General features: G+C 38.7%; 1 protein-coding gene across 4 annotated transcripts in view; it reads right to left on the bottom strand.

Annotated features, from left to right (window-relative positions):
- The window catches only part of LOC131066634 (ribosome-recycling factor, chloroplastic), a 186,109-nt gene that overhangs the window by 74,708 nt on the left and 87,090 nt on the right, over positions 1 to 24,311 (bottom strand). For all 4 annotated transcript variants that reach the window (XM_058001468.2, XM_059219885.1, XM_058001447.2 and 1 more), the window contains exons 4-6: positions 2,896 to 3,058; positions 2,702 to 2,771; positions 2,450 to 2,545 (exon numbers count right to left, since the gene is read on the bottom strand). In XM_058001468.2, the coding sequence (XP_057857451.2) occupies positions 2,450 to 2,545; positions 2,702 to 2,771; positions 2,896 to 3,058 (329 nt within the window). The remainder of the gene's footprint in view (positions 1 to 2,449; positions 2,546 to 2,701; positions 2,772 to 2,895; positions 3,059 to 24,311) is intronic.

Below are 24,311 nucleotides of genomic sequence, written 5' to 3'. Positions count from 1 at the left end.
TGTTAGGACACTACATTCGAAGGTGAGGAGATAGCTTGAATGCTTTCCGGAGCATTAGTTTGCCTCTTGAAGGGACCTTGTGGCTGCCTTTTATGAGGAATTCACAAGCAATGTGGAACCTGCTGTTCTTGTGCAAGAATTGGTATATATCGAAAGACAAGAAAGAGAATTAAGAATAGACTTCAACCATAGGTTTTTTGTTGCTGTTTCCAAAAATCCAAATGCTTTAGTCCTGATGTATAAGTTGCGTTGATCTATTCTTTGAGGCCTATGAGGATGGTTAGAGTTCAGTGCAGAAGGATTTGAAGCTTACAAGTTTGCAACAAGCTTATGGATGCCTCAACTCCCTAGAAAGAATTAGTAATGACTACTTGATGAAATTGTTGTGCTCAAATGCTAGTGTTATTGGTAATGAATTGATTGTCGCAACTAGCTATGAGATGGATACAACATGTATCAATATGGCATGTAGTGCAAAGGATGGAGATGCATACCATAGTAAAGTGACTACAACATTGGATTAGATTGAGAGTGAACTTGAAGGGCTAGAAATTTGTGATACTACATCAGATGGCAGCTGTACAAATCACAAAGACAATGTATGCACTTATCTTTAGTTGGATGGGTTACTCTTTGGAGATGATAGTGATGATATGCAAGCTGACCCTGAACTTGAGGTTAACACATGTAGCCTTGCGTTTTGTGGCAACCCTGTGGACAAAGACAATGTGTATGCACAAGTATACAACCAAATGAATTAGTTCACGAGACTAATCATCATAGTTGTATATACCCATGTGATATGTAGCCTTACACTTTGTGACAAACCTGTGGACAAAGAGGAATGGGTGTGCACAACTATGCAATCAAACAAATCAGTTCATGAGACTTATCATCACGATAGTTTCTTAATTGATGTGTTGCCTTTCTTTGTTTCCTTGGATGATGATGAGGCTATTGATGTCTGTTTGCATCAAGATGACATGGATATTCCTGCACTTACTGATAAGATTGCCAAGATAAATGACAGTGTAGACATGGATTATTAGTTTGTTCCCTTGATGATTGTGAAGAAGGTGATCATGTGAATGCATATGAGAGCCTATTTCTTTTGTGCAAAATATGTTGTCTCCCCCATGCTAATTGTGCTCCAAGTGGGCTGCAAGGAAATGTTGTCAAAATTTAGGAGGAAGAAGGGGTAAATTGTTACCAGTCTGATTTCAGCAGTGAACATGACACAACAATTTGCTAAATGAGCTTGAAACATAGGGACAATTTGAGGAACTTGGTTCTTCACCTAAAATGTCTCATGTTGACTCATGTGTTGATGGTTTGAAATGTGGCTTGAATCATTTTATGATTCAGACATTGAGAAGTAAATCAGCACATATGACAACAATGTATGCTAGCCACATGTTATCTAAGAGCTTGATATGAACATTAATGACTACAAAGCTTTTCTTTGTAATGAAGGTCAAGTTTCTAATGCTATGAATGATGCTGATACACCAGAGTTTGAGTCCTTTATGTGGTTCCAGCGTACAAGTGAAAATAATGTTGAGCTGCTATACACATGTGAAGATAATCAGCAAGTTGCAGCTCAACTTGATGATATACCTGAGCTCAAGATATTCCATTTTAAGATGCAAAAAGAAGTTTTTCTTTGTGCAAATGAGAATAGCAGCAAAAGAATAAACAGAAAGCAAGGCATCGGTCGGGGCTTCATTGAATGCAATTGCAGTTGATATGCCTGAGGAAGATATTTATTTTCAGAAATAATTTGTAAAATATTACTATAGATTTGTAATTTATGCTCATATGACATTATGATGTGTGCTGAACTTCTTTTTTGATTTATAAATGTATGAAAAAATTCTCATCAGTTCTCTAAGTTCACTTTTATGCGTTTTTAAAGATTATTTCGCAAATATATTTGTTTATTTTTTAATATGAAAATTTTGACAAGTTTTTGGTGAATTCCAAATCAAAGTCAAATTTTAGGTCTGCCATTTTTTTGCTGAGTGCAAGATTTTGAAGTAGAAGCACAAAAAAGGAATACCTTACACAGAAAAAACAACTGATTTCTGACCTTGCACAGCAGTTATATTTTTCCTTTGAACCTTTAGAAGCAGACAAATGCAATTGTACAAAACGACATAATCATATCAAATTTAAATCATAAGCAGATTCTACCTTTTCTACTTAAAAAGCAATCAATTTGTCTACAATAATCATTGTATAAAAACAAATGTCACTTAAAGGTTACATTTATTTTAAATGGATGGAGATGTGTCAATTAGGTGGATTTTCCAGTTACAAAAGCATGTTTAAGGATAGGAAAAAATTTACAATTAATTGATTATTGTATACATTTCTGGGCCACACCTTCCCTACCGTTAGCTTTTCTCATGACTCACAGAAGATTAATGAACAGAACCTTAGAATATACCTCAATTCGATCTAGTAGTGCTGGGCTTGATCTTCCTGTTCTTATTGAATTGAAATTTGATTTCATTGCCTCCAAAGTCTTACTCATCCTTTCCCTCTGAAATTCATCATGCATGTACATTTAAACTGGGCAGCTCAATTATTGAGAGTTTAGTCTGACAGAATCTACACCATATCTAAACTGGCAATTTGGGATTTGATGCTTCTTCATTTTAACGAGAAGATATATGAAATTCAAATTAGATATACTTACAGCATCTTCTTCTGTTAACAGCTTCTCCTCATATGTTTCTTCAGAAGTGGCACAACTGCAAGCACCTATTCTGAAGTAGAGAACTCATTATATCAGTGACTGCAACCTCCTACATTAGATCCATCAAGCATAAAATGCCATAAATGGGTTAAGTAGACAGTCTTCGTAGAATTAAAGATATGGAAGCTAAATACCTCACATTCCTTTTCTGTTGAAAAGGTCTGAGAATCAAAGATTTTCCAAAGAATCCATCCTTAGAAGCCAGGGACCTTATGGAATAGGTGGAATTTCTTCCTGTAGAAATCATTACATGTCTACAATTTGATCCCGCAAATGGTTTTACCCCATATCCAAAACCTGAAAAGCAGCCGAAATATACTGAGAATAAATTTGATTAGAAGGAAAAAGTCAAACAATATATTTCTTCTAGCAATAAGCACACATTTACAGTCATCTAATGCAGCACTGAAACTGTAACCATTCCTCATTTCCACAATATCATATGTACATCCCCCCACAGAACAGCTATATACTCGTACCATAATATTAACAAACTGTAAGGACCACTTAGAGTGCCAAATTACAAACTAAATAATTAAACCCTGAAAGGAATAATGTCTAGAAAGGAGAATATATAGGCGAACCAAAGTACATTGCAGTATTTTTGCTAAAGAGATATCAGGCATTACACCACTCTTTACTCTTGTTAAAAAATAGTGAAACCAAATTTAAATATATGGAATATTTTGATAAGACCAACCATATTAACCAGAAGATATAGACATTTTTTTTATTGAAATGAAAAATATGAGGGAGGAGAAAGTGTCAAATAGGTCTATGACTGCTGCACATGAAAAAACAATAGAACTCCTCCCCCATGGTTCCAGTCCCCAAGCTCTGTAAAGTTCCAAATGCAAAAAAAACAGAATAAGAAGAGTCCCTTTGAAAGGAAGTCACCTTTAAAGCAATTTGCAACTAGATTGCAAGCAAAAACCTAGGGCAACGGAGGGCACTTGGCAATGGAGATGTCATTTCTATCAGCTTGAATTTCAAAGCGCCATCACAAGAGTTAACGCTTAGCTTCTTTATGTCACAAGCAAAGGTGTAGGAGTATGTAAGGGATTGTCACTTGAAAAAAGAATTGAAATAAATATATAGTAGGGTTATGCTTATGACCAAAAGTCTTGTACCTGCTGCTTTGCCATTGAGGTCTCCTCCTCCTACTAGTACTAGGACCCAAATCTATGAGTTCCAACTCATTCTACTTCTACTTTTCCATCTAGTTTAGGGAAAGCCACAACAGAGCCCAAGGGGAAACATAAATGACCATTAGAGATGCTGCAAACACAATGGTAGAGTTATTCAATATGCAAAATAAGGATGAGACAAATGATGTGGTTGGTGAATTCTTCTCTGCCGATGGCATTCCATTCCATGTGGCTCACTCTTCTTATTATAAGAATATTATGGAAAAAATAATCAAATTGCGACCACCATCTGTGCCATCAAGGGAGACAAAATTGAGAACAATAATCTTGGATAAAAACCATTCCAAGATTAATATGCTAATGGAGGAAATGAAATATACCTAGATCACTAGTTGATGTTCTTAGAAGCACGAGCTCGTATGGTTGTCATTGATGTCAAACTTGATCATCCAGATGGATGTTGGTTCAGATATGTTCTTGGTTGTTACAGATTGTGTTTTGTGTTGCAGTTAATGTTTCTAGTGTTGGTTGTGGCATCTTGTATTCAGAATGGTCCGGAAAGCTTTTGGTGCCCTTCAAATATGTTGCCGATTGTGTTGTGGTTTAGTGGATCATATTCTTTTGATCTGGATATGTGTTGGAAGTTGAGTTGAGATGTTGTTTTGAGTCTCACCATGGCGTGTGGAGATCCGCATAGAGTATTTTGCATTAGAAGAAGTTATGTGGCCGACTGGTTGTTGTTTCTACATGTTACATTTGGTAACGGCTTTGAAGAATGTGTTAGCATGTGCAGATCATTGGATCAATCGTTTGGATTTTCCACGTAGATCTGGTGTTCTTGTGATGATGGGTGATGCTCATGTGCTGGTGATCAATGCGTTATAACTACGTTAATGTTCTTTATTAATAATCTGTTTTGAAGTTTTGGACTGATTCACCTCCCCCCCCCACGCAATCCTGCTAGGTGTTCAACAATTGGTATCAGAGCATTTGTTCCTCTTTGGAAAGCTTAACCGCTTGAGGTAGATCCAAAAATGACACAGGAACTTCATGTTAAAGCATCGATGTTTGATGGAACAAACTTCACTTATTGGAAAAAAAGAATGGAGTCTAAGTTGGAGACATTGCAGAATGGAATCTGGGAGATTATTCAGTCAGGTTATAACGACCTTAGAATGGACCATCAACTCCGGATGAAATTAAGGCTAAGGAGACAAATGCAAAGGCTAGAACAATACTTATCAGTTGTCTAAGTGATGAAGTATTTAGCAAGGTTAAAGGATTGAAGGAAGCCAAGGAAGTCTGGAACAAGTTATGTTATGCATATGAAGGTGATCCAAAGACACAGCAAGCAAGACTTTTGAACTTGAAGTAGAAATTTGAAGATTTCAAAATGGCTAATGATGAAAGTGTTGAGAGCTACATACATAGAGTAAATGGTACCGCCGAGGCTATCCGAGTTGTTGGTGGAGTGCTAGAAGAAAGTGATTGTTGATGTGTATTTATGTACACACAAATACAGAATAAAATACCAAGGTATCTTATCCTCTCTTGAACAAAGTCTCTCAAATGCTATGCTTCGCGATCAAATGAGACAACTCCAAGGTTACGAAAAGTCAGGTCTCAACTTGTGGATAAGCTCAATGGTTGATGTGATATTGCTGGAATCACAAGGGGACTTACGTTGTATATGAATGCTTGAATACTTGGACGTTGCTGGAACTCAAGACTTACTCATCTAACAAAGAAAGATCAAAAGGAAAGGGTTTAGGGAGTTGTTGTGACCTTTTTCACTCATTGCTTTCCCTTTTCCTGCTTTCTAGGGTTTTTGTTAGTGCCTGTGGCCTTCTGCTTCAGTTCTGCTCGGTTCTGTCAAGTTTTGAACAGTGTGAGTCCCAAAGATTGAAAGTCAGTTTGTGCAAGCCAAGTGATAACGGAGTCTAGACACTGTCGAAGTGCCTAGAAAGGCCAAAGGACGAAGAACGCAATTGATTTGAACAAATTTGAACAACTTTCTATTTTTAGAAAGTTTGCTTTTTTGCTTTTTCCTATTTTTTAGGAAGTTTCGTTTTTGGCATTTTTAGCCCAATCCCCAGTATTGCTATTTTTAGAAAGTTTTCCCTATTTTTTAGGGATGCCTGTTTTTTCCTTTTTCGAAGTGCGGACCTAGGGTTTGCACTGATACCACTGACCTGCTTCAATCGCAATCAAGAATTTCCAAGTTTTGACCTAAAAAGTTAAATTCCTACATTTTAGGGGTCATGGCTCTTCAGATGGTTTGTCTGAGTATGGATTTCAAATTTCAAGTTGATCTGGTTAAAATTGAAGAAATTGTTGAATTATATTTTCTAAGGCTAATGATTGATGGTGAGTGTTATGGCAGGTGATGAAAAGTCTGCCCAAGGTGCTGACAATGGAGATGTCTAAAAGTTTGCCCTTGAAGCATGTGTTTAAACTCCGCCCTGGAGTTAAGAGCATAAAATCCGCCCTCTTGGTGGTCATTGTAAACTCCACCCTATGCAATGGAAGCATGAAAATCCACCTTAGATAGTCAAAGTCTGCCCTCTTGAGGCCTTCCAAAAGTCTGCCCTCTTGGTAGTCCAAACTCCGCCCTACTTGGAGAAGCCTACAAAGTCCGCCCTATGAGATGATGGTGAATGGTGTGCAAGCCTCCCAAAAGTCCGCCCTCTTGAGAAGTCTTCAAAGTCCACCTTAGAAGACATGCAAAGTAAAAAAAGTCCGCCATGCTCAAACATGAAAGAGGTAGCCTAAAACTCCGTGCAAGCATAATGATGGAGGTGTCCTCAAAGTCCGCCCTCTTGGTGAAGCCTCCAAAGTCCGCCCAAGGTCAGTAGGAAGTCCACCTTGAGGACCTCTCAAAAGTCTGCCCTGGGGGTAGTATAAAGTCCGCCTAAGTTGTATATCTCCCAAAAGTCCGCCATGAAGTTGGAAGCCAGAACTCCACCTTGAAGCATGTCTCTTCAAACTCCGCCCAAGCATGATGATGGAGGTAGTCCAAAACTCTGCCCATGGTGCTTATGAGTGGGTGTCTAGGAAAGTCCGCCCTGTGGAGAGATGCTCCAAAAGTTCGCCCTGTGGATAAAGAAGAAGACATGCAAAGTGAAGAAAAGTCCAACATCCTTGGTGAAGCAAAAGTCCACCCTCCAAGCAACAAGAAAGGTGCTTCAAAAGTCCGCCTAAGTCAAAGGTTAAACCAATACTTGTTAGAGTATTGAGAACAAGGAATATTCTTTGGTGATGTCATCCAAATCTTCATGGAACTCGAACTGAATCCCAAATTAGAAAGTTTCTAGGATGATATTTGAAAGATCAAGTTCAGACATATAGACTAAAATCAATTTAGAAACTTGCACAAGAATAAGATTTTCGAACTTAAGGTGATGACAAGCCAACTGAAGTATAAAATGGAAACTTTCTTTGTGGATACAATGGACTATGGAAGAATTAGAAACATGAATTGGAAAAGATCTGCATGTTTCTAATTGCAGATTTGAACTTCATTACAAATACATTCTTTACTTCTTCATTCTCACACAAAAGTTTGAACTTTCTGAGCAAGCTAAGAGAGATATTGAGAGTTATTTTGCAGATTGAGGGTCATTTCGAAGAAGATTTTATAGATTGCAGGTGTTGCAAGGTGATCTCTTGCAGATTGAGCGAGCTGTTTAAGGAATTTTGATTTATCAACTTCATTCTTATCAAATATCTACAGATTTTTGGAGTTGAACCAGCTGATAGAAGGCAGATTCATCAAATTTTCTGAGTTTTCTTGAAATTCCTTCTATCTTTTCACCTTATTCTCATTCATTCGAAGGTGAAGTTGGTTTTAAATGCAGATTTATTATATTTTCTGAGTTTTCCAGATTCGTTGCAAGTGATTTTTTGTGGATTTATTCAAATTTTCAGTAAGAAAGATCATTTTTGGACTAAATGGAATGAAAGTTTTCAAAGTTATAAAACCCGGTTTGGACTGCAAATCATAAATGTCCCTAAGAGTGGGGAGTTTACATGTGAAAATTCCATTTTCATGACTAAGTATGAAAGTGAAGTAAAAGCTCCAAACTCTTAGCCATCTGCAAACCTCGAATTTTTAATCTAAGTTCCGGTTTCTAACTTAAGCTTCATGTTTATTCGTAGATTTCAGGCACGATGAAGTTCCAAGTAGACAAGGATGCTCCTCCTGAATCGAGAATGAACTCAAAATGGAAGAATATTAGCAACACCAACCTCGGACATATCAACCTGAGGGAGTTCAAGAAGCGGATGTTCGGTTTAGATAACCTTGTGCCTACCGTGACCGCGCGAAAGATGATGAAGAGTGGTATCGTGCATGCTGTCAGCTTTCTCCCTACCATGCAGTGCACAGAGTTGGTAGCTGAGTGCACTAGGCACTACAATCCTGTCAATAGGGATATTGTCGCACCAGATGGAAGAGTGTTGGCAAACATCAGCGATGAGGCCATAAGGGAAGCTTTCAGAATTCCAGAATACCATAATGCTATATATGTGACCAAGGATGAGGCTGATCGAATGTATCAAGATCATTTGGAGGAGTACGACGCCATCGTCAATCATTCCTAGCTGGACAAGCCAAGGAAGGGTGCCTCCAAACTGCAGAGAAAGAGCTTGGTAAGGGCGTATTTCAAAGAGGATATTGGAGATATGATTGTCTTGTTGAACAGGATAATGGGTAATCCTCAAGGCGCTCCATTTGAGCCTTGGATGTATTATTTCATAAACGAAATAATGAACAGAGTTAAAATGATAGACTGGGCTCGGATGATAAGCAATAACTTGGACAGCCAGCTAAGAAATCTAGAGGCGGATAGGACTTTTTACATGAGCTCATACTTGTTCTATTCCCTGGCTAGAACCTACAGATACAAAGGCCTCACCTACAGAGGGGAAGTGGAAAATAAAGAGAATCAATTTCCTGACTATGACTGTTATCCCCAGCTTCACATGGAAGAAAAGTTTCATTTCAAGAAGGTAAATGATACATTCTTGATGCACATCACACGAACATTGCAAGGTGGATTGCATCAGAGACTCTCTCAAGAGTCTATGGACTTCATAAGCAGATTCGGATATTGGTATATCCAATACCCGAATTTCACCTATATCAAAATTCAGGGGTTTTCTGGATCTCCCTATAAGCTCCCAGCTTACCCTACCAATCGAGTTGTTCTACTGGAAGTTGTGAGGCACCTAGAGGGCTATATGACAGTTCAAAGAGATAAGCAGAAGAAGGCAAGAACCTGCTCTCTCACGATTGCAAATGGACTAGAGACGTGCCCGTGATCACAAGCTGCTGCCACTGTAGAGAAAGAGTTGGCTTGGTACCCTTTCTACTAGTACAAAGGCAAGAAAGAACTTTGATCCATTCCATAAGATGAAAGGGGTAGAAGGGATGGCATTCGAGCACAGAGCTAATTTGGAAAATTATTGGGCTAACACAGTCGATAGTTTCGAAATCAAGAGGAGATTTTGGTCAAGGATTCCCTTGAGCATAGTGAGAGCAACGGAAGTATTCAGAGTTGCTGATCAAGTAGAAGACAGTCTTGAGCTTCAGCAGTCGGGCTTTGAGAAGATGAGGAATGAGCCACTGGCCTTAGTTGATTGGTCAGAAGGAGAGAAGTCAGATCTAGCAGACCTCATGAGATCAGTAGTCGAATACTCCAAGTGGTGGACATCTGAGAAGACAAAACAATTGAAGTCCAAAGGTGTTGCCCTGAATTATGATTTAATGGGAATAGATGACTCTCTGTCCTCCAACCCTTGTATCTCTGAGGGCAATGCTCGGAACCAGAGAGTGTTGCGTCCCAGAAAAAGAAGGAATTAGTTGGAAGCTCTGGAAAGGCCAGGGGAAAGAAAGTTGTTGGGGAGAGACGTGAGTCTAACGAAGGTCATTACATTCTGAGTGCCGCATCTGATGTGCCTGACCAAAATGCAGTTAAAGAGCAAGAGATGGACACAGATATGGGGAATAATGAAGTGAGAGTGCCTTCTTCTTCGATCAAAGAAATAATGAGAGAAGTTGTCCAAAGCCCGGACAAGGAACAAGTTTTAAATGCAGCCACAGAAGTTGAAGAGCCTGAGCCCCCAGTAGTTTTCCTTGATGGTATAGTTACTGGACCAGGAGGGACAGATGATAGATTTGATCAGAATACTGTGGAGTAGTCAACCATTCCTGATTGGTTGAGGGAAAGGATAAGGGCTAAGGTCCCTAAGGAAACCCATTCTGAAGAGAATACAATAGCATTTCTGGCAAAGGTGAACGAACCAGTCATAGTTAAGACACCTAAGCCAACTAGAAAATTCTCTTTGATTCAGAGGGATAGTGCAAGGTTTAGGACAGTTCAGATAGCTATGCCAAAGGAAGGAAAAACTCAGGACAATATTGCTCCAGAGGATTATAAGATTACTACTATAGAGTTGAGTAAGCCTACTAAGGACTAAGAAGTCCAGTACTTTGACGACTCTCGCAACGCCCTCAAGGCTAGGCTAGCCAACGAGAAGGAGAAAATAAAGAAGGTTGAGGAAGAGAATCAGCAGTGGAGGAAATATGTTCTCCATCTAACTAGGCCACTCAACCATGAGATACCAGTCACCCCTCTACAGCCTCTTCAGCAAGAGTCAATGAAAGATTACGAGGACATGAAGGGAACATTCGCACAGGCTAAGGAATGGATTTCAAATGCTTCGGCACGTGCTGACATACTTGTAGAAAATTCAGTATCAGCACATGAGTTGGCTTCTTCATTGATCAGCGGAATTCGGGACTTAGCTGCAAATTGGGAAGATGTTGAAGAAATTCAAGATGAAATACTTCCGCAATTGAAGGTTATCCGGAGTCTGTCAAAACAAAGCTTGGTAGATGCAGGCGTCATACAGGCTAGGGATAGATATGACTTTAACACTTGGTATTATGCTTTGGTCACCAGGATTGAAGTTCTGAAGAAATCCGAAACTAAGTGTTTTGAGACAGAGGAAAGTGTCAAAGAAATTTTGAGTAAGGTGTTTCGTGTAGCATCAGAGATCTGGAAGAAAGAGGGTATACGGGAAAAACACCTGAGAGCCAAAATTCAGTCAATCTTTTTCAAAGACTCGGGGATGATTGATAAGGGCGATCTTTCAAGGATTGCAAGTTTTCTCTTCATTGACAAGAACTTTCTTGTCTAGGCAGTTGAGTGGGAAGGCATCCTCGCCACGTGTACTGATGATGTGGACATCGTTGACTTCCAGATTAGCAACTTGCCAAGTGTCACTATGGAAAAGGTTAGGCTCATCGTTTCCAGATACATTGAATCTGCAAAAGGGGAAACTAGACACTCACCTCGGTGACAATAGCAGTTGTGCCACTTATCATGTTCTCATTCTTTCAAACTGATAGAGTGTTGGGAAACCCTAATTAGGATTTGTAACTTTCAATCTAGGCCCTTGATCACTGTTTGATCTCGGTCATTCATTGATTTTTTGAAAAACTATATAAGGCTACCTCCTCTCATTTGGAGAGTGTGAGGTTTTTGATGTATTGTTGCGTGAAAGTCATTTTCAAATAATATATTGCATGTGCGCTTTCTCTTTAAGGCTTCGTAATCTTTGTTGTTTGAGTGATTAGCATGGTTTCAATTTCCTCAACACATTAGTTAAAGTTAATTTAGATTTGCTTTCATGTTGTTAAAATTGATTGAAGGATTTGATAAGTGTTAATTGGCGATGTATCTTTGCTCATACTTTTGGTGAATGGATGATTTCCATTTCACTGTGCAAAGTTAGTCTGAGCCTATCTTTTGTGCATGCCAACAATTCGATCATAAGCACAACCCGTTGAAGATTGCACCCGCTTTGTGTAGTTGTCCCAGTGTGGCGAAGCAAAGTGTGGTTTCCCGAGAGCACCCAATTGATACTGTCTCCAGAATTCGTAGGTTTAGATCAGCTTTCTCAAACCCTATTGCCTTTTCCTTTTTTTTTTGAAAGTCTAAATCTTGAAAATCCAAAAAAAAAGAGAGAGAGCCTAAAATTGTTAAATCCATCCAAGTCCAGAAGCTTAAAAGACATTTGTAAACGTAAGTCCCCCTTGAGATTTTCAGCAAACACTACCCAAGTAGCTATCCCACTAAAGTCGCTTGTTCGCACATATAGACCTTGAAATCGGTAGTAATTTTTCAGGAGAGGATAGAATACCTTTGGGTATCTTATTCTAATGTTTGGTAGATGATAAAACAAACACCAACAGGAGTCTAATCTAATCCTAGGAACGTAGGATGTAGTGGATGACTTGGTGAGATTCTAATAGGCTTTGCTTTGAAATCATTGAACAACTCCACAAAGCTAGTGCAATCTTCTAAGGTAAATATATGATGTTCAAATTATTACAATCAACATCAATACCATCAAGGCAATGCATACCAATGGAAGAGTAATAATTGAAGTTAAGTTCACATAAAATTCCAGTTGACCACGCAAGGCAAACTTACAATCAGCAAGAAGCTAGTGGTAAGGATTAAACGAATTTCACCATGAATCATCCACAAGATCTTTCATTCAATTAATCAACATGAAAGAAAATGGGAATTGGAAACCATGCAACTTGTTGAAACAACACATTTCACCATATCTTCAATGAAAAGAGTATATTCATTTACAAGCCTTTGCAACAATCTCTTCTTCTCCTACTCTACTCCTATTCTAACTTCTAATACCTAACTGCCTTCTACTCTTCTACTGCTAACTATTCTTCTATTATTAACCTTTACAAATGAGAGCACTATGCCTTATATAGATAGCTCATTACAATGAATGGCTTAAATTGATTCACAATCAATGGCTTAGAATGATTCACGATAAATGGCCAAGATCGAAAGATAGAAACCCTAATTAGGGTTTGTTACAACCACCATTACATTGACCAATGAGAGATGAGGGTAAGTAAGATAAATAATATTTGAGGTAGTGCCATATGTCACCCATTACCTCCTTGAATGAGTGTTGACTTGGAACCCTTTGATTGAACGAATGGTGACTGGGATGTCACCTCAGCTTGCCTTGTAGATTAACTTATCCTTAAACATTCCTCATAATATTTGGAATTCCCTGTGATACTTTGCATTTCATCCTTATGTTAGGAAATTCCCCTTTAAAGCTCTTTGACTTTGAGATTCCTTGATGTAGCTCTTGATTTCATAATGTGGAATCCTTTGTGCTTATGCCTTGAACTTGCTTTCCTTCACTTGTTCACCATCAAGGTGAAGTCTTCTTCATGTTTGATCTAGTCCACATCTTTGCCTTTGGAAATCCTTGTCTTGAAGTCCTCTTCCCATCCTTGAAATTTTGATCTTCCTTATCCGCATTTTGATGTTGTCCTTGCAATATGCATGTCATCTTGGAGTTGATCCTTCATCATTTGTTGCTTTGAAGTGTTGAGCCCTTGGTATATGTTGTGACGTATTCACACATCGCCCCATTGCAAATGGGGACCCCTACTTTTTGCTTTCTGGGGTTTGTTTTTTTTAGGTCTTTTAGGGTTTTGTCTGTTAGCCTTTGCATTCTGAGTGTTGCCAGAGGGATCACTAAGATAGCAAGCTCTATTTTAGCTAAAGGTGAGTCAGTGGATGCTCTAGGTTAGGGTTTCTTTGAAAGTCTTCCTTAGGGCCTGGTTCTGCTCTTGTTGCTAATTGTGTCTTGCTTGGTGAGTGATTATCCTCTTCGAAGATCTGAGTTAGGTCAAGTTGGTGAGTGATGAAGTCTGGAATGTCATCCTGATCTTCAAATGCCCTGAAATTTGGTTGTGTCTGGAATGTCTTCTTGATCCTGAAATTTGACTGAGTCTGGAAAATTGAAGAATCCTCCAAAAACTAGAGTTTGCATTATAACTCCTGGAGGTCCGAAACCACTCTCAAACATCCTGACAATATATATGGAATATAAATTAAAGTATCACTTATACTTAAATGTTATATTCCATAAATAAATCCTGACGAAGAGGCTAAAATGTCAAATTTTGCTCCTGACCCTTCCAAAGGGTCCAGAGCGAAAATTCACCAAGGACTCAGGATCTCACCTAAGTCAAAGAGTGGTTGAGCAAATGGGCAAGGATATGGAAGGATATGCATCAAGGCGTGAGTCTAGGCCAAAGTCAAGTCAATTCCAAAGTAAATCAAGCCTAGAATAGGAATTTCGCTCCTGACCCTTCCAAAGGGTCCAGAGCGAATTCCTTTGTAAGACACTCTACACTGCCCAAAGTCATGAACTAGCTCATTCACAGGCATTTACTAAGGCAAAACACTTATTTGGAGTGAAGAAATGTGAAAATGAAGTCAGGATTTGAGCCCAAGGAGGAATTTCACTCCTGACCCTTCCAAAGGGTCCAGAGCAAAATTCATATAAAACCCTTTTTGTCACAAAATCTTGAGCTATGTGTCAACTTACAAAGCAAATTTGCATGGTCATGATGGAAGGAAGCCTAACCAAGTGTGTTCAAGGCATGAAAAGGAGAAAGGAAGTAAGAAATTAGCTCAAAATGAGAATTTCACTCTTGAGCTATGTGTCAACTTAACAAGCAAATTTGCATGGTCATGATGGAAGGAAGCCTAACCAAGTGTGTTCAAGGCATGAAAAGGAGAAAGGAAGTAAGAAATTAGCTCAAAATGAGAATTTCGCTCCAGACCCTTCGAAAGGGTCCAGAGCGAAATCCTCATTTGACCCTCAATTTTGGCCTAAGGCATTAAAAATAAAGATTTTTGAGCCAAGTGGATAGGAAGTGGACTTGAATATGGCGAGAGGTGGGTGAGTTTGATTAATTTTGAAGATGGATTGGATGAAAGAAGTGAGAAATCAACCCAATCTATGAATTTCGCTCCTGACCCTTCCAAAGGGTCCAAAGTGAAATTCCTTAAAACACCCTTTTCCTTTCATTTTTATGCCAAGCTAAAAGCCTAGACCAAGGTGGGGGAAGTTGGGGAATGCCCTTAGGATTGCCCTTGAATGGATTGTTGCCTCCAAAAATGAAGATTCTAAGCTTGGACAAGGATTTTGCTCCTGACCCTTCCAAAGGGTCCAGCGCGAAATCCTAGATAGGTCCTGTCCCTGGCCATAATTTTGAGCGAATTTTCCCTCTTAGCCATTTTTGAGGCAAAGTAAATGTTGTCAAGCAAGTTGAGAGATAGGTCCAGAGGTGAGAGGCAGAGTGAGAGGAATGGAGTTAAGTGAGGGAAAACAAGCAATCATGAATTTCACTCCTGACCCTTCCAAAAGGTCCAGAGCGAAATTCTTCAAACCACCCTTTTCCTCCTTGAGTGAAGCTAAAACTTTGATACCTATGGCATGGTTGAAGGTGGAGTGAGGTATTCTTGCCTTGTAGGGTGAATTGAGGTAAAGGAAGTGTAAGATCAAGCCTAAAACTTGAATTTCGCTCTTGACCCTTCCAAAGGGTCCAGAGCGAAATTCTCAAAATGTCATTTTTCCTTCAAATTTGTGCTAGGCAAGGACAGTGATCAAAGTGAATTGGACTCAAAGATGGCCATAGGCATGTGTTTGAATAGGTTATGAGTCCAAGAGGTAAGGATTTTGAGCGAAAGAATGAATTTCGCTCCTGACCCTTCCAAAGGGTTCGGAGCAAAATTCTCAACTTCACCTAATTTGCTCATGATGAAGATCGGGAGATCGATTCCCAGGCCTTGGTGGAGAGAAGACTAGTGTATGCTTGCCTTGGAAGATATTTCAGAGTGGAGGAGTGATAAAACTTGAGCCTGAACTAGAATTTCGCTCCTGACCCTTCCAAAGGGTCCAGAGCGAAATCCTCAAAAACTCCATTTTTCTCCAATTTTGCATCAAGCTTGATGTTGGTTGAGGTTAAAGGGATCCTTAGACATGCATTTGAGCAATTTGTGGTCACAAGTTGTGAAGATTTTGTCCTAAAATGCAAATTTCGCTCCTAACCCTTCCAGAGGGTCCAGGGCGAAAATCCCAAATAGGTTCTGTCCTTGGCCAGGGTCCAAGGCGAAATTTAATGGGGCTTGTCCCTGGGAAGGATTTCAAGTAAACTTCATTTTGATGTCTTCTTGTTGATGATTTAAGGTAGAAAATGCTATGTTAGAATGAATTTATTATGTATCCTTGACCATCTTATGGTTTGTTTTGTAGATGAAAGAAGACCAGGCCAAGACAAGGACAACCTCTTCCAGTCTGTCATCACCAAGGACGTTCCACATGCAAAAAGGGAGGATTCAAGGTGCTTTGAAGCATTGGAAGACTAGGGGTGTTCAAGGAGTTCAAGTTAGCCTCAAGACCTCATTCTACCACAAGATGACAAAGAAAGGCTTCGCCAGCACTTCATGGCAAGGTATGCTACCGGAGAAGGAAGACTTGACGATTAGAAAGCCTCATCAAGCACTTGGGAGTAAAAGAGGTACATCATTTATCAAATTGAGACAGAAAAGAGGATCAACCAAGCCACAAGCGTTAGACAAGGTGGCATCCCAATCATCATTCTTCCAGTCGGATTGGTCCACCTCAGCATGACCAAATTCAATGTACCTAATTTACCAGAGGTGACACAAACTTCGATGTACCTACCCCTGCTTCCTATTGGTCCTCACTCTTGGAATGTAATTTTCTCATTGGCTAGAGGAAGTTTGTTGTAACAAACCCTAATTAGGGTTTTTGTCTTGTAATCCTAGCCATTGATTCTAAATCAATCAAAGCCGCCTGTTTGTAAAGGGCTCCCTATATAAAGCCTTGGCTCCTCATTTGTAAAGGTTAATAGTTAGTTAATGGTTAATAGCCGGTGAATAGTTAGAAATAGTGAATAGTCACCTGATAGAATAGCAATTAGAGTAGATTAGGAGGACAAGGCAAGAAATTGTTGCCATTGATTGTAAATAAACTCCATTTTCATTGAAGTTATGGTGATGTGTGTTGTTTCTTTGCAATATGCATGGTCTCTTGTTGAATCTTCATTTTAGATGATAGATAATTAAATTGAATGAAAGAAGTTATTGAATGCACTCGCACGGAATCCACCTAGTCCAAACCACTAGCCTCTTGCTGACTGTAAGAGCGCCTTGTGTGGTCAACAGGCATAGAACGAGCTTAATCCCGAGTCATAACACCTCTGTTGTTCACGCATTATCTTGAATGGTGATCAATATCTGATGGTGTACGATTTGGACATATTTGAAACCTCTCTTAGAAGATCGCACTGAGTTGGTGTTGAATTGTTCAACCTGAAGGTGAGACCCAGCCCAATAGGACTCCACCTAGTCATTCATCCATCTTCTCACATTCTAGGTCTTAGAGTAGACTTCCTAAACCTTGTATCTTTTGCCATTTCTTTATCTTCCAGTTAGTAAATAGGACTTGTGATTCCAGCAAATCAAACGCTCAGGTCATCGAATGTAAGTCCCCTTGTGATTCCAGCAAAATCACATCGCACCGCAAAGAGCTTATCCACGCGTAGAGAACCTACATATCAGAACCTTGGAGTTACTCCGACTGATCCTTCGACGAGATCTTCAACAGTCGGGAAACTTTGTTCAAGAGAGGATAAGGTACCTTTAGGTATTTTATTCTATGTTTGGTCGTGTACAAAAGACACATCAACAGTATCCCTGCAAGCTACATCCTCTTCAAGCCTTGATCATCATGCTTCCCTTCCTCGTAGCAGACCTACAAAACAAACATTGAATCAAACCTCTGTGGGATAAACTTTATTTCAACCTTAGTGGGAAATCTATCTGCATACGAATGGATCAGTCCTCAAAACATCCGCATATCCTTGTGCCTTCCTTCACTCAATGGAAATTTGATGCCTAGGGATTGCTTTGTTATTGATCTTCATTCGAATTGATTTGTCCCTTCCTTTGTAATTCTGCACTCAAGTGGAAATCCAACCCCCATCGAGACTCATTGTCCTTGAAAATCCTATTTGATTCGAACACCATTTGCTGGAGTGGAAATTCTAACCTCATCAAGATACTTAAATGTTCCTTTCTTTGTCCAAACAATTTTTCCAGAATTAACTTTGGTTCTGATTTCAATCAGAAAATTGGAATTATGTAACATAATTCTGGAAAATACAAAAGATTTGATCAAAATCTGGAAAATTTGTCCTCAAAAAATCTGATTTTCATACTTAGGATAAGTCTTATTGCAATAAATAAGTTTGAAGACACCCCTGTAAACTTAGAAAATGACATGTTTGATGCAATCTCAGCTCTGATTTCTGAGTATAAAGTCTGAGGACACCCCTGAAAATGGTCAATATTAATGGCTGGAAGTGGTCAAGCCATGTCACATGCTTGCACTTGAATTATTTCACCCTTCAAAACTCATAAATGGCCACGCCTGGGCACAAGTATGTGGCTGGAAATGAATAAGCAATCTGAAGACAACCCGCAAATGGTGAAAATTAGTGACTTGAAGTAGTCACAACCATGTAGAATGCTTGCATTTGCATGATTTTACCTTTCCAAGGTCAAAAATGGCTAAGTCTGGGCATAAATAAGTGGCTGGTAATAAAACTTTAGTCTGAAGACAAGCTGCAACTATAGAGTTTCAGACTGTAACAACAATGGAGTCCCCAGAAAAAGCCTCCAAACTCACCAAAAATGGCTCCCAAACAAAATCGCCTAAGTGTGGAAGTGGATGGAAATGAAAAATTAAGTCTGGAAATGAAAGTTCCAGCCAACAATGGTGTCCAACATCCTCCAACTGTGGCGTCCAACTCAGATTTGAGTGTGTTTGCAGCCTCCAAATATCAATGGCGCCTAACAATATGCCCAAACTATGGGGCAATCAGCCTCCCAAACAAAATCGCAGCTCCCCAATAATGGCGCCACTTCCAAATTCGCAGAAAATGTGGCTTGATCAGCCACTAAGTTTGTTGTAGCTCTCCTTTACTGGCAATGCCCAGGTCTGATTGGACAAACAAACTCTTAAAATTATCTTCTCCAAAAACAGGGGCGGCAGCTAGAGAGTCATGATTTGGGCACTTGAGGAGGTCATTTTCAGTGAAGTTTGCACTGCAATTCCTCTACTCTCTAAGGTGACTCTCCTTTACCAAGTTTTCATGTATTTTTATAGTGCATTGATCATATGTCATCATTAGGAGAATTGTTATTGTAGATGTCATTTTATATCAGATCTATCATTGTAGTTGATTCATGGATGTAAGCCTAGAGTCATGGTATCTACATGTTCTATTGTATTTGGAGATTGCATATAATAAAGGAGAAATAAGTTGCAGGCCATTATTTGATGATATGTTCATATTCATGATGATAGTAGTTTGCAAGCCAAGTGTTTGTGAAAATGACTCTTGACTGTAGGTGCACATTTTTTATTTGAAAATCATATATATGTATTGGAAAGGTCAAAAGAAGTCATTTATGGATTGAGCTTATAGCTTAGATATTATGGAAATCATTTGCAAACATTTCTTGTGCCTTGTATCAATTACAAGCATTTATATCAAACTGATAACTCAGACCAGCAAGCTAGAAGATTATATGTGAGTTGTTTGACAATATTCCTTGAGCCATAAATGGCAAATTTTACATTAGACTGGACAAGGTATATTACATTATCAAATGGATGTTAAGTCAGCATTTTTGAATGGAGAACTAGAAGAAGTATACATTGAGCAACCGAATGGCTTTAGATTGTCAGAAGATCTGAATATGGTTTGCAGATTAAAGAAGGCATTGTATGGACTCAGACAAGCACCTAGAGTATGGTATGTGAGATTGGATAGATATTTGTTACAACAAAACTTCAAGAAAAGAACTGCAAATAGCGATCTTTATTTTAAGGTTGAAGGCATTAAGTTGTTGATTGTTGTTGTTTATGTTGATGACATTAACTTTGGAAGAAGCAATGGCTTGTGTAAAGAATTTACAGAAGAGATGCAGAAAGAATTTGAGATGTCTCTGTTTGGAGAGATGTCATTCTTTCTTGGTCTTCGAGTTACTCAGTTGGATGATGGAATCTTTATTTCTCAAGCTAAGTATGTCAAATAGATGTTAAAGAAGTTTGATATGGAGAATTGTAAACCTGATACCAAGGAAGCAATAATCGTTTGGGGAATTAATCGGCAAAACAAAAGTATAAGATTTTTTCAAAAAATCGAAAAAAAAACGGATTTACAAAAAAATGTAAAAAATTGCAAAAAAAACAAATCAAAAAACTACTTTTTTTTGATAATTTAGGGCATTTCCATAGCAGAGAGATATTGTAGGCAATCAAAATAGACAAAAATTCCCAAGTGTATAACGTGTATAAAAATTATTCAACTAATATGCATTTTGTAACGATTTTAATAAAGTGTATAAAAATTGATATGCATTCTGTAACGATTTTAATAAACAAAAATTCCCACGCAAAAAACATCTTGTGAATCACTGATCCTGCGTCGCAACACTTGCAGATGCTCCCGCGACAAATTGTAGATGCTCCTGCATCAAATTGGTGATTTCGAAGAAGTTTCCCGCCGGCTTTAAAGAAAAATATAAAAATATTTCACGTCATTTAGGGTTTTTTTTTCCTCGCGTTTTTTTCCGCAATTAATCGGATTTTAAACGTGATTTTTTGGTGATTTTCAACGAAAAATTTGTTGACTGCGTTGACCAATTTTTTGGCGATTTTTTGAGGGAAAAAATCGCCCATCTCGCCGACTCCTGATTAATCAAGTATAATCGCGATTTTTTCACGATGTTTGCTTCTTTGCATGATACTACCCCTTTAGCTATTGGTTGCAAATTAGGCTAAGATGATATATCTCTAGATGTTTATTAGAAGCAGTACAAATCTATGATGGGAGGACTGTTATATCTTACTGCTACTAGACCAGATATTGTGCAGGCTGTATGCTTGGTTGCAAGATTTCAGGCTAATCCGAAGCAAACTCATGAACAAGCAATGAAGAGGATTTTTAGGTATCTAAAAGGAACTCAGGATTTTGGCCTATGCTACAAGAAGGATGGAGATTTCATGTTGAAAGCATATACAAGTGCTGATTGGGTCAGAAGTATTGATGACAAGAAGAGTACTAGTGGTGGTGCGTTCTTTTTGGAAGACAGACCGATTTCATGGATAAGAAACAAGAATCGGTGTCATTATCCACTGTAGAAGCTGAATATATAGTTGCAACATCTTGTTGTACTCAAGTTATGTGGATGAAGAAGACTCTTAAGGATATCAGAGTGGTATATGATGAAGCTATTCCTATTATGTGTGATAATACCAGTGCTATAAACATTTCAAAGAATCCGGTTATGCATTCAAGGATTAAACATATCTCAATCCGTTATCATTTCTTAAGAGAGAAGGTTGCAGATAAAAAAGTCAAACCGGAGTACATTTCTACAACAGAGCAGGTAGCAAACATTTTTACTAAGGCATTGGCGAAGGATACTTTTGAGTATCTCAGGTAGAAGTTAGGCATTATTGCCCCTCCTTTTTCTAACTAGATGCATTTTTCAGTGGTGCATCTTTCCAGGGGGAGACTCGGTGCTTATCCTTGTCTCTTGGATTGATGTTGTTGTTGCTCTCAAAGAGAGCAGTGATGTGAGTTGGTCACTCTGTTTTGCAGCGCCCTTTGTCATTTTTGTCAAAGGGGGAGAGAGTTGTGAGATTGGAGAGAGTTGTTGCCAAATTGTTATGATCAAGTGTTAGTGTTGGTGTTGCCATCAATGACAAAGGGGGGGATTGTTGGAAGCATGAGCTTGTATGGTTGTCGTTGATGTCAAACCTGATTATCTAGATGAATGTTGGTTTGGATGTGTTATTGGTTGTTGCAGATTGTGTTTTGTGTTGCATTTAATGTTTTTGGTGTTGGTTGGCATCTTGTATTCAAGATGGTCCGAAAAGCTTTTGGTGCCCTTTGGATATGTTGCCGATTGTGTTGCAGTTTAGTGGATCATATTCTTTTGGTCTAGATATGTGTTGGAAGTTGTGCTGAGATATTCTTTTGGGTCTCACCATGGCGTGTGGAGATCCGCATGGAGTATTTTGCATCAGAAGAGGTTATGTGTCCAACTGGTTGTTATTTCTACACGTTACGTTCGGTAACGGCTTTGAAGAATGTGTTAGCGTGTGAAGAATGTGTTAGCATGTGTGGATCGTTGGATCAATCGTGGAAGAATGTATTGTAATCTGTTTTGGTTCCCTCGTTCTCCTGCAGTGGACTAATTTGAGTATTTTAGGTCTGGGTGGCTTATTTTGTGTAATATTGCTTATTATGTTTTCGTCGACTCTTAATTAGGTTTTCAATGTTGTATCTCATATTTAAGATGTGTGGATGGATGAATTGTGATGTGATGGAAAACTGGATTGTGTGAGAAGTGTATGCAAATGATATGCAAGCAAATTTGAGTTTGTAGTTGTGTGAAAGTCAGTTTGAGAAGAGCTTTGAAGGTGATATAATATGCAAGATAGTGTGTTGTGACAGTGAAAATTATCAAAGATGTTTGTCATGATGTTGGTCACTTGATCTAGTTGTTCAAGGACAATTTCATGTTCAAGAGAATCCTTCTCAATTACAAGCTATTTCCTTCGTTGTTGACTGACAGTAAGTCCTTCGGCAACAATTTGTACCGAGCAAGTCCTCTTTGTATCTTGCCTAAGGTTGTGCGCCTTAACTCTACAAGTCATTCAAGTGTTGGTGCTCCTTGGTAATAAGCCTAAAATAATGTAATCATTGTTATTAATATTGTGAGTTAGATTCTCACTGTGGTTTTTCCCTGTTTGGGTTTTCCACGTAAATCTGGTGTTCATGTGTTGGTGGTTGATGCTCATGTGTTGGTGATTAATGTGTTATTACTAAGTTAGTTAATGTTGTTTATTAATAATATGTTTTAAAGTTCCAGACAGATTCAACCCCCCTCTTAGTCTTGTTGAGTGTTTAACAAATGTAGCATTATCATGGATGGGAGGACGAATATCAAGGATCATCCATCCGTCAACATTAAGTTCACATGTACAAAGGGCCCTGACTTCCTTAGGGCTATTGATTATTCAAGGCACCACAAGGATGCTAATATTCAATTCCAAATCCTTATAGATGCTATTAAGGAGTTTGGGCCAAAGAAAGTGATGCAAGTAGTGAAAGATGCAATATATGTGTAGGCTACAAAGAATTTGATTGAGACAACCTGCATGCATATTAGGTGGATTCCTTGTTATGTGTATGCCATGAATAATGCACTCAAGGACATAAGAAAAAATAGACAGATCAAAGAGGTGGTTAATGATGCTAAATATGTGCAAATGATTATCTACAACCGCTATATTTCACATGCACTCTTCAAGACCTTCTCTAAGAAGGATTTTTTGAAACTTGTAGAGACTAGATATGCATCATAATTCATTCTCTTGGACAAGATGCTTGAATTGCAAGAGAAATTGCAACTAATAGTCATGACAACAAAGTGGAATCAATGGCTCGATTCAAAGTCAAAGAAAGGGAGGAGAGTGAAGGATGTGGTGAAGGGTGACACTTTTGGACTAATGCAAGATACATTGTTGTCATCATTACTCCAATCTTCACAATTATAAGATATGGGAATGCAAATGCACCTAGCCTTGGAGGGGTGTATGAGTGCATTGATAGTATGCTTAGCAAAATGAAGGTCATTGTACAAAAGAAAGACCACACATTAGAGTTCTACAATGAACACATTCAGCCAATCATCCATCGCCAATGGGAGAAGCTCAACACTACCTTGCACAATGCGACCTATGCATTGAACTCGAAGTGGCATGTGCAAAGGCCTAGCACAATTACCCCTATACAAGATATTGAGGTGAAAGCAAGGTTCATGAAGGCCAATCATAAGACGTATGATTCTACAAAGACCAACATCATTCATATTGAGTGGACAAAATTTGCGATCCTTAAGGGATACTCAAAAGAGACAAAGATGGATAGGGAGACTATGGCATAGGAGGATCCAATTCTATGGTGGACTATCCATAGGCCTAATTCTTTAAATCACACTAGCCATTCATCTACTATCTCAAGTTTCTAGTTCTTCTGCTACTGAGAGAAATTGGTGTTCTTGTAATTTCATCCACATTGTTAAGAGGAACCAACTTACCTCTAGGAGAGTGAAGAAGCTTGTAGTTGTACACAATGCCTTGCATCTCATAGATCGCAACACACTAATGTACAAGGAAAGTCTATTGTAGAGCCAAAGGAGCCAACACTGATTGATGAAAATGAGGGTTGGTTAGTATTGCTTTAAGGAGCTTGACCCCGAAGAGAATAGTGATGAGGAGTGATAAGGAGTGGCATGGACTTTGGGGATGAATGATAATTTGAGGCATTGGGTTATTGGCCAATTTTATTTTTAATTATAATCATCATTTTCAATATAATATGA

This window comes from Cryptomeria japonica, chromosome 4, assembly GCF_030272615.1.
Source record: "Cryptomeria japonica chromosome 4, Sugi_1.0, whole genome shotgun sequence".
Taxonomy (NCBI): Eukaryota; Viridiplantae; Streptophyta; class Pinopsida; order Cupressales; family Cupressaceae; genus Cryptomeria; species Cryptomeria japonica.
Note: the sequence above shows the minus strand (reverse complement) of the source record. Positions and strands in the feature narration are given on the sequence as shown.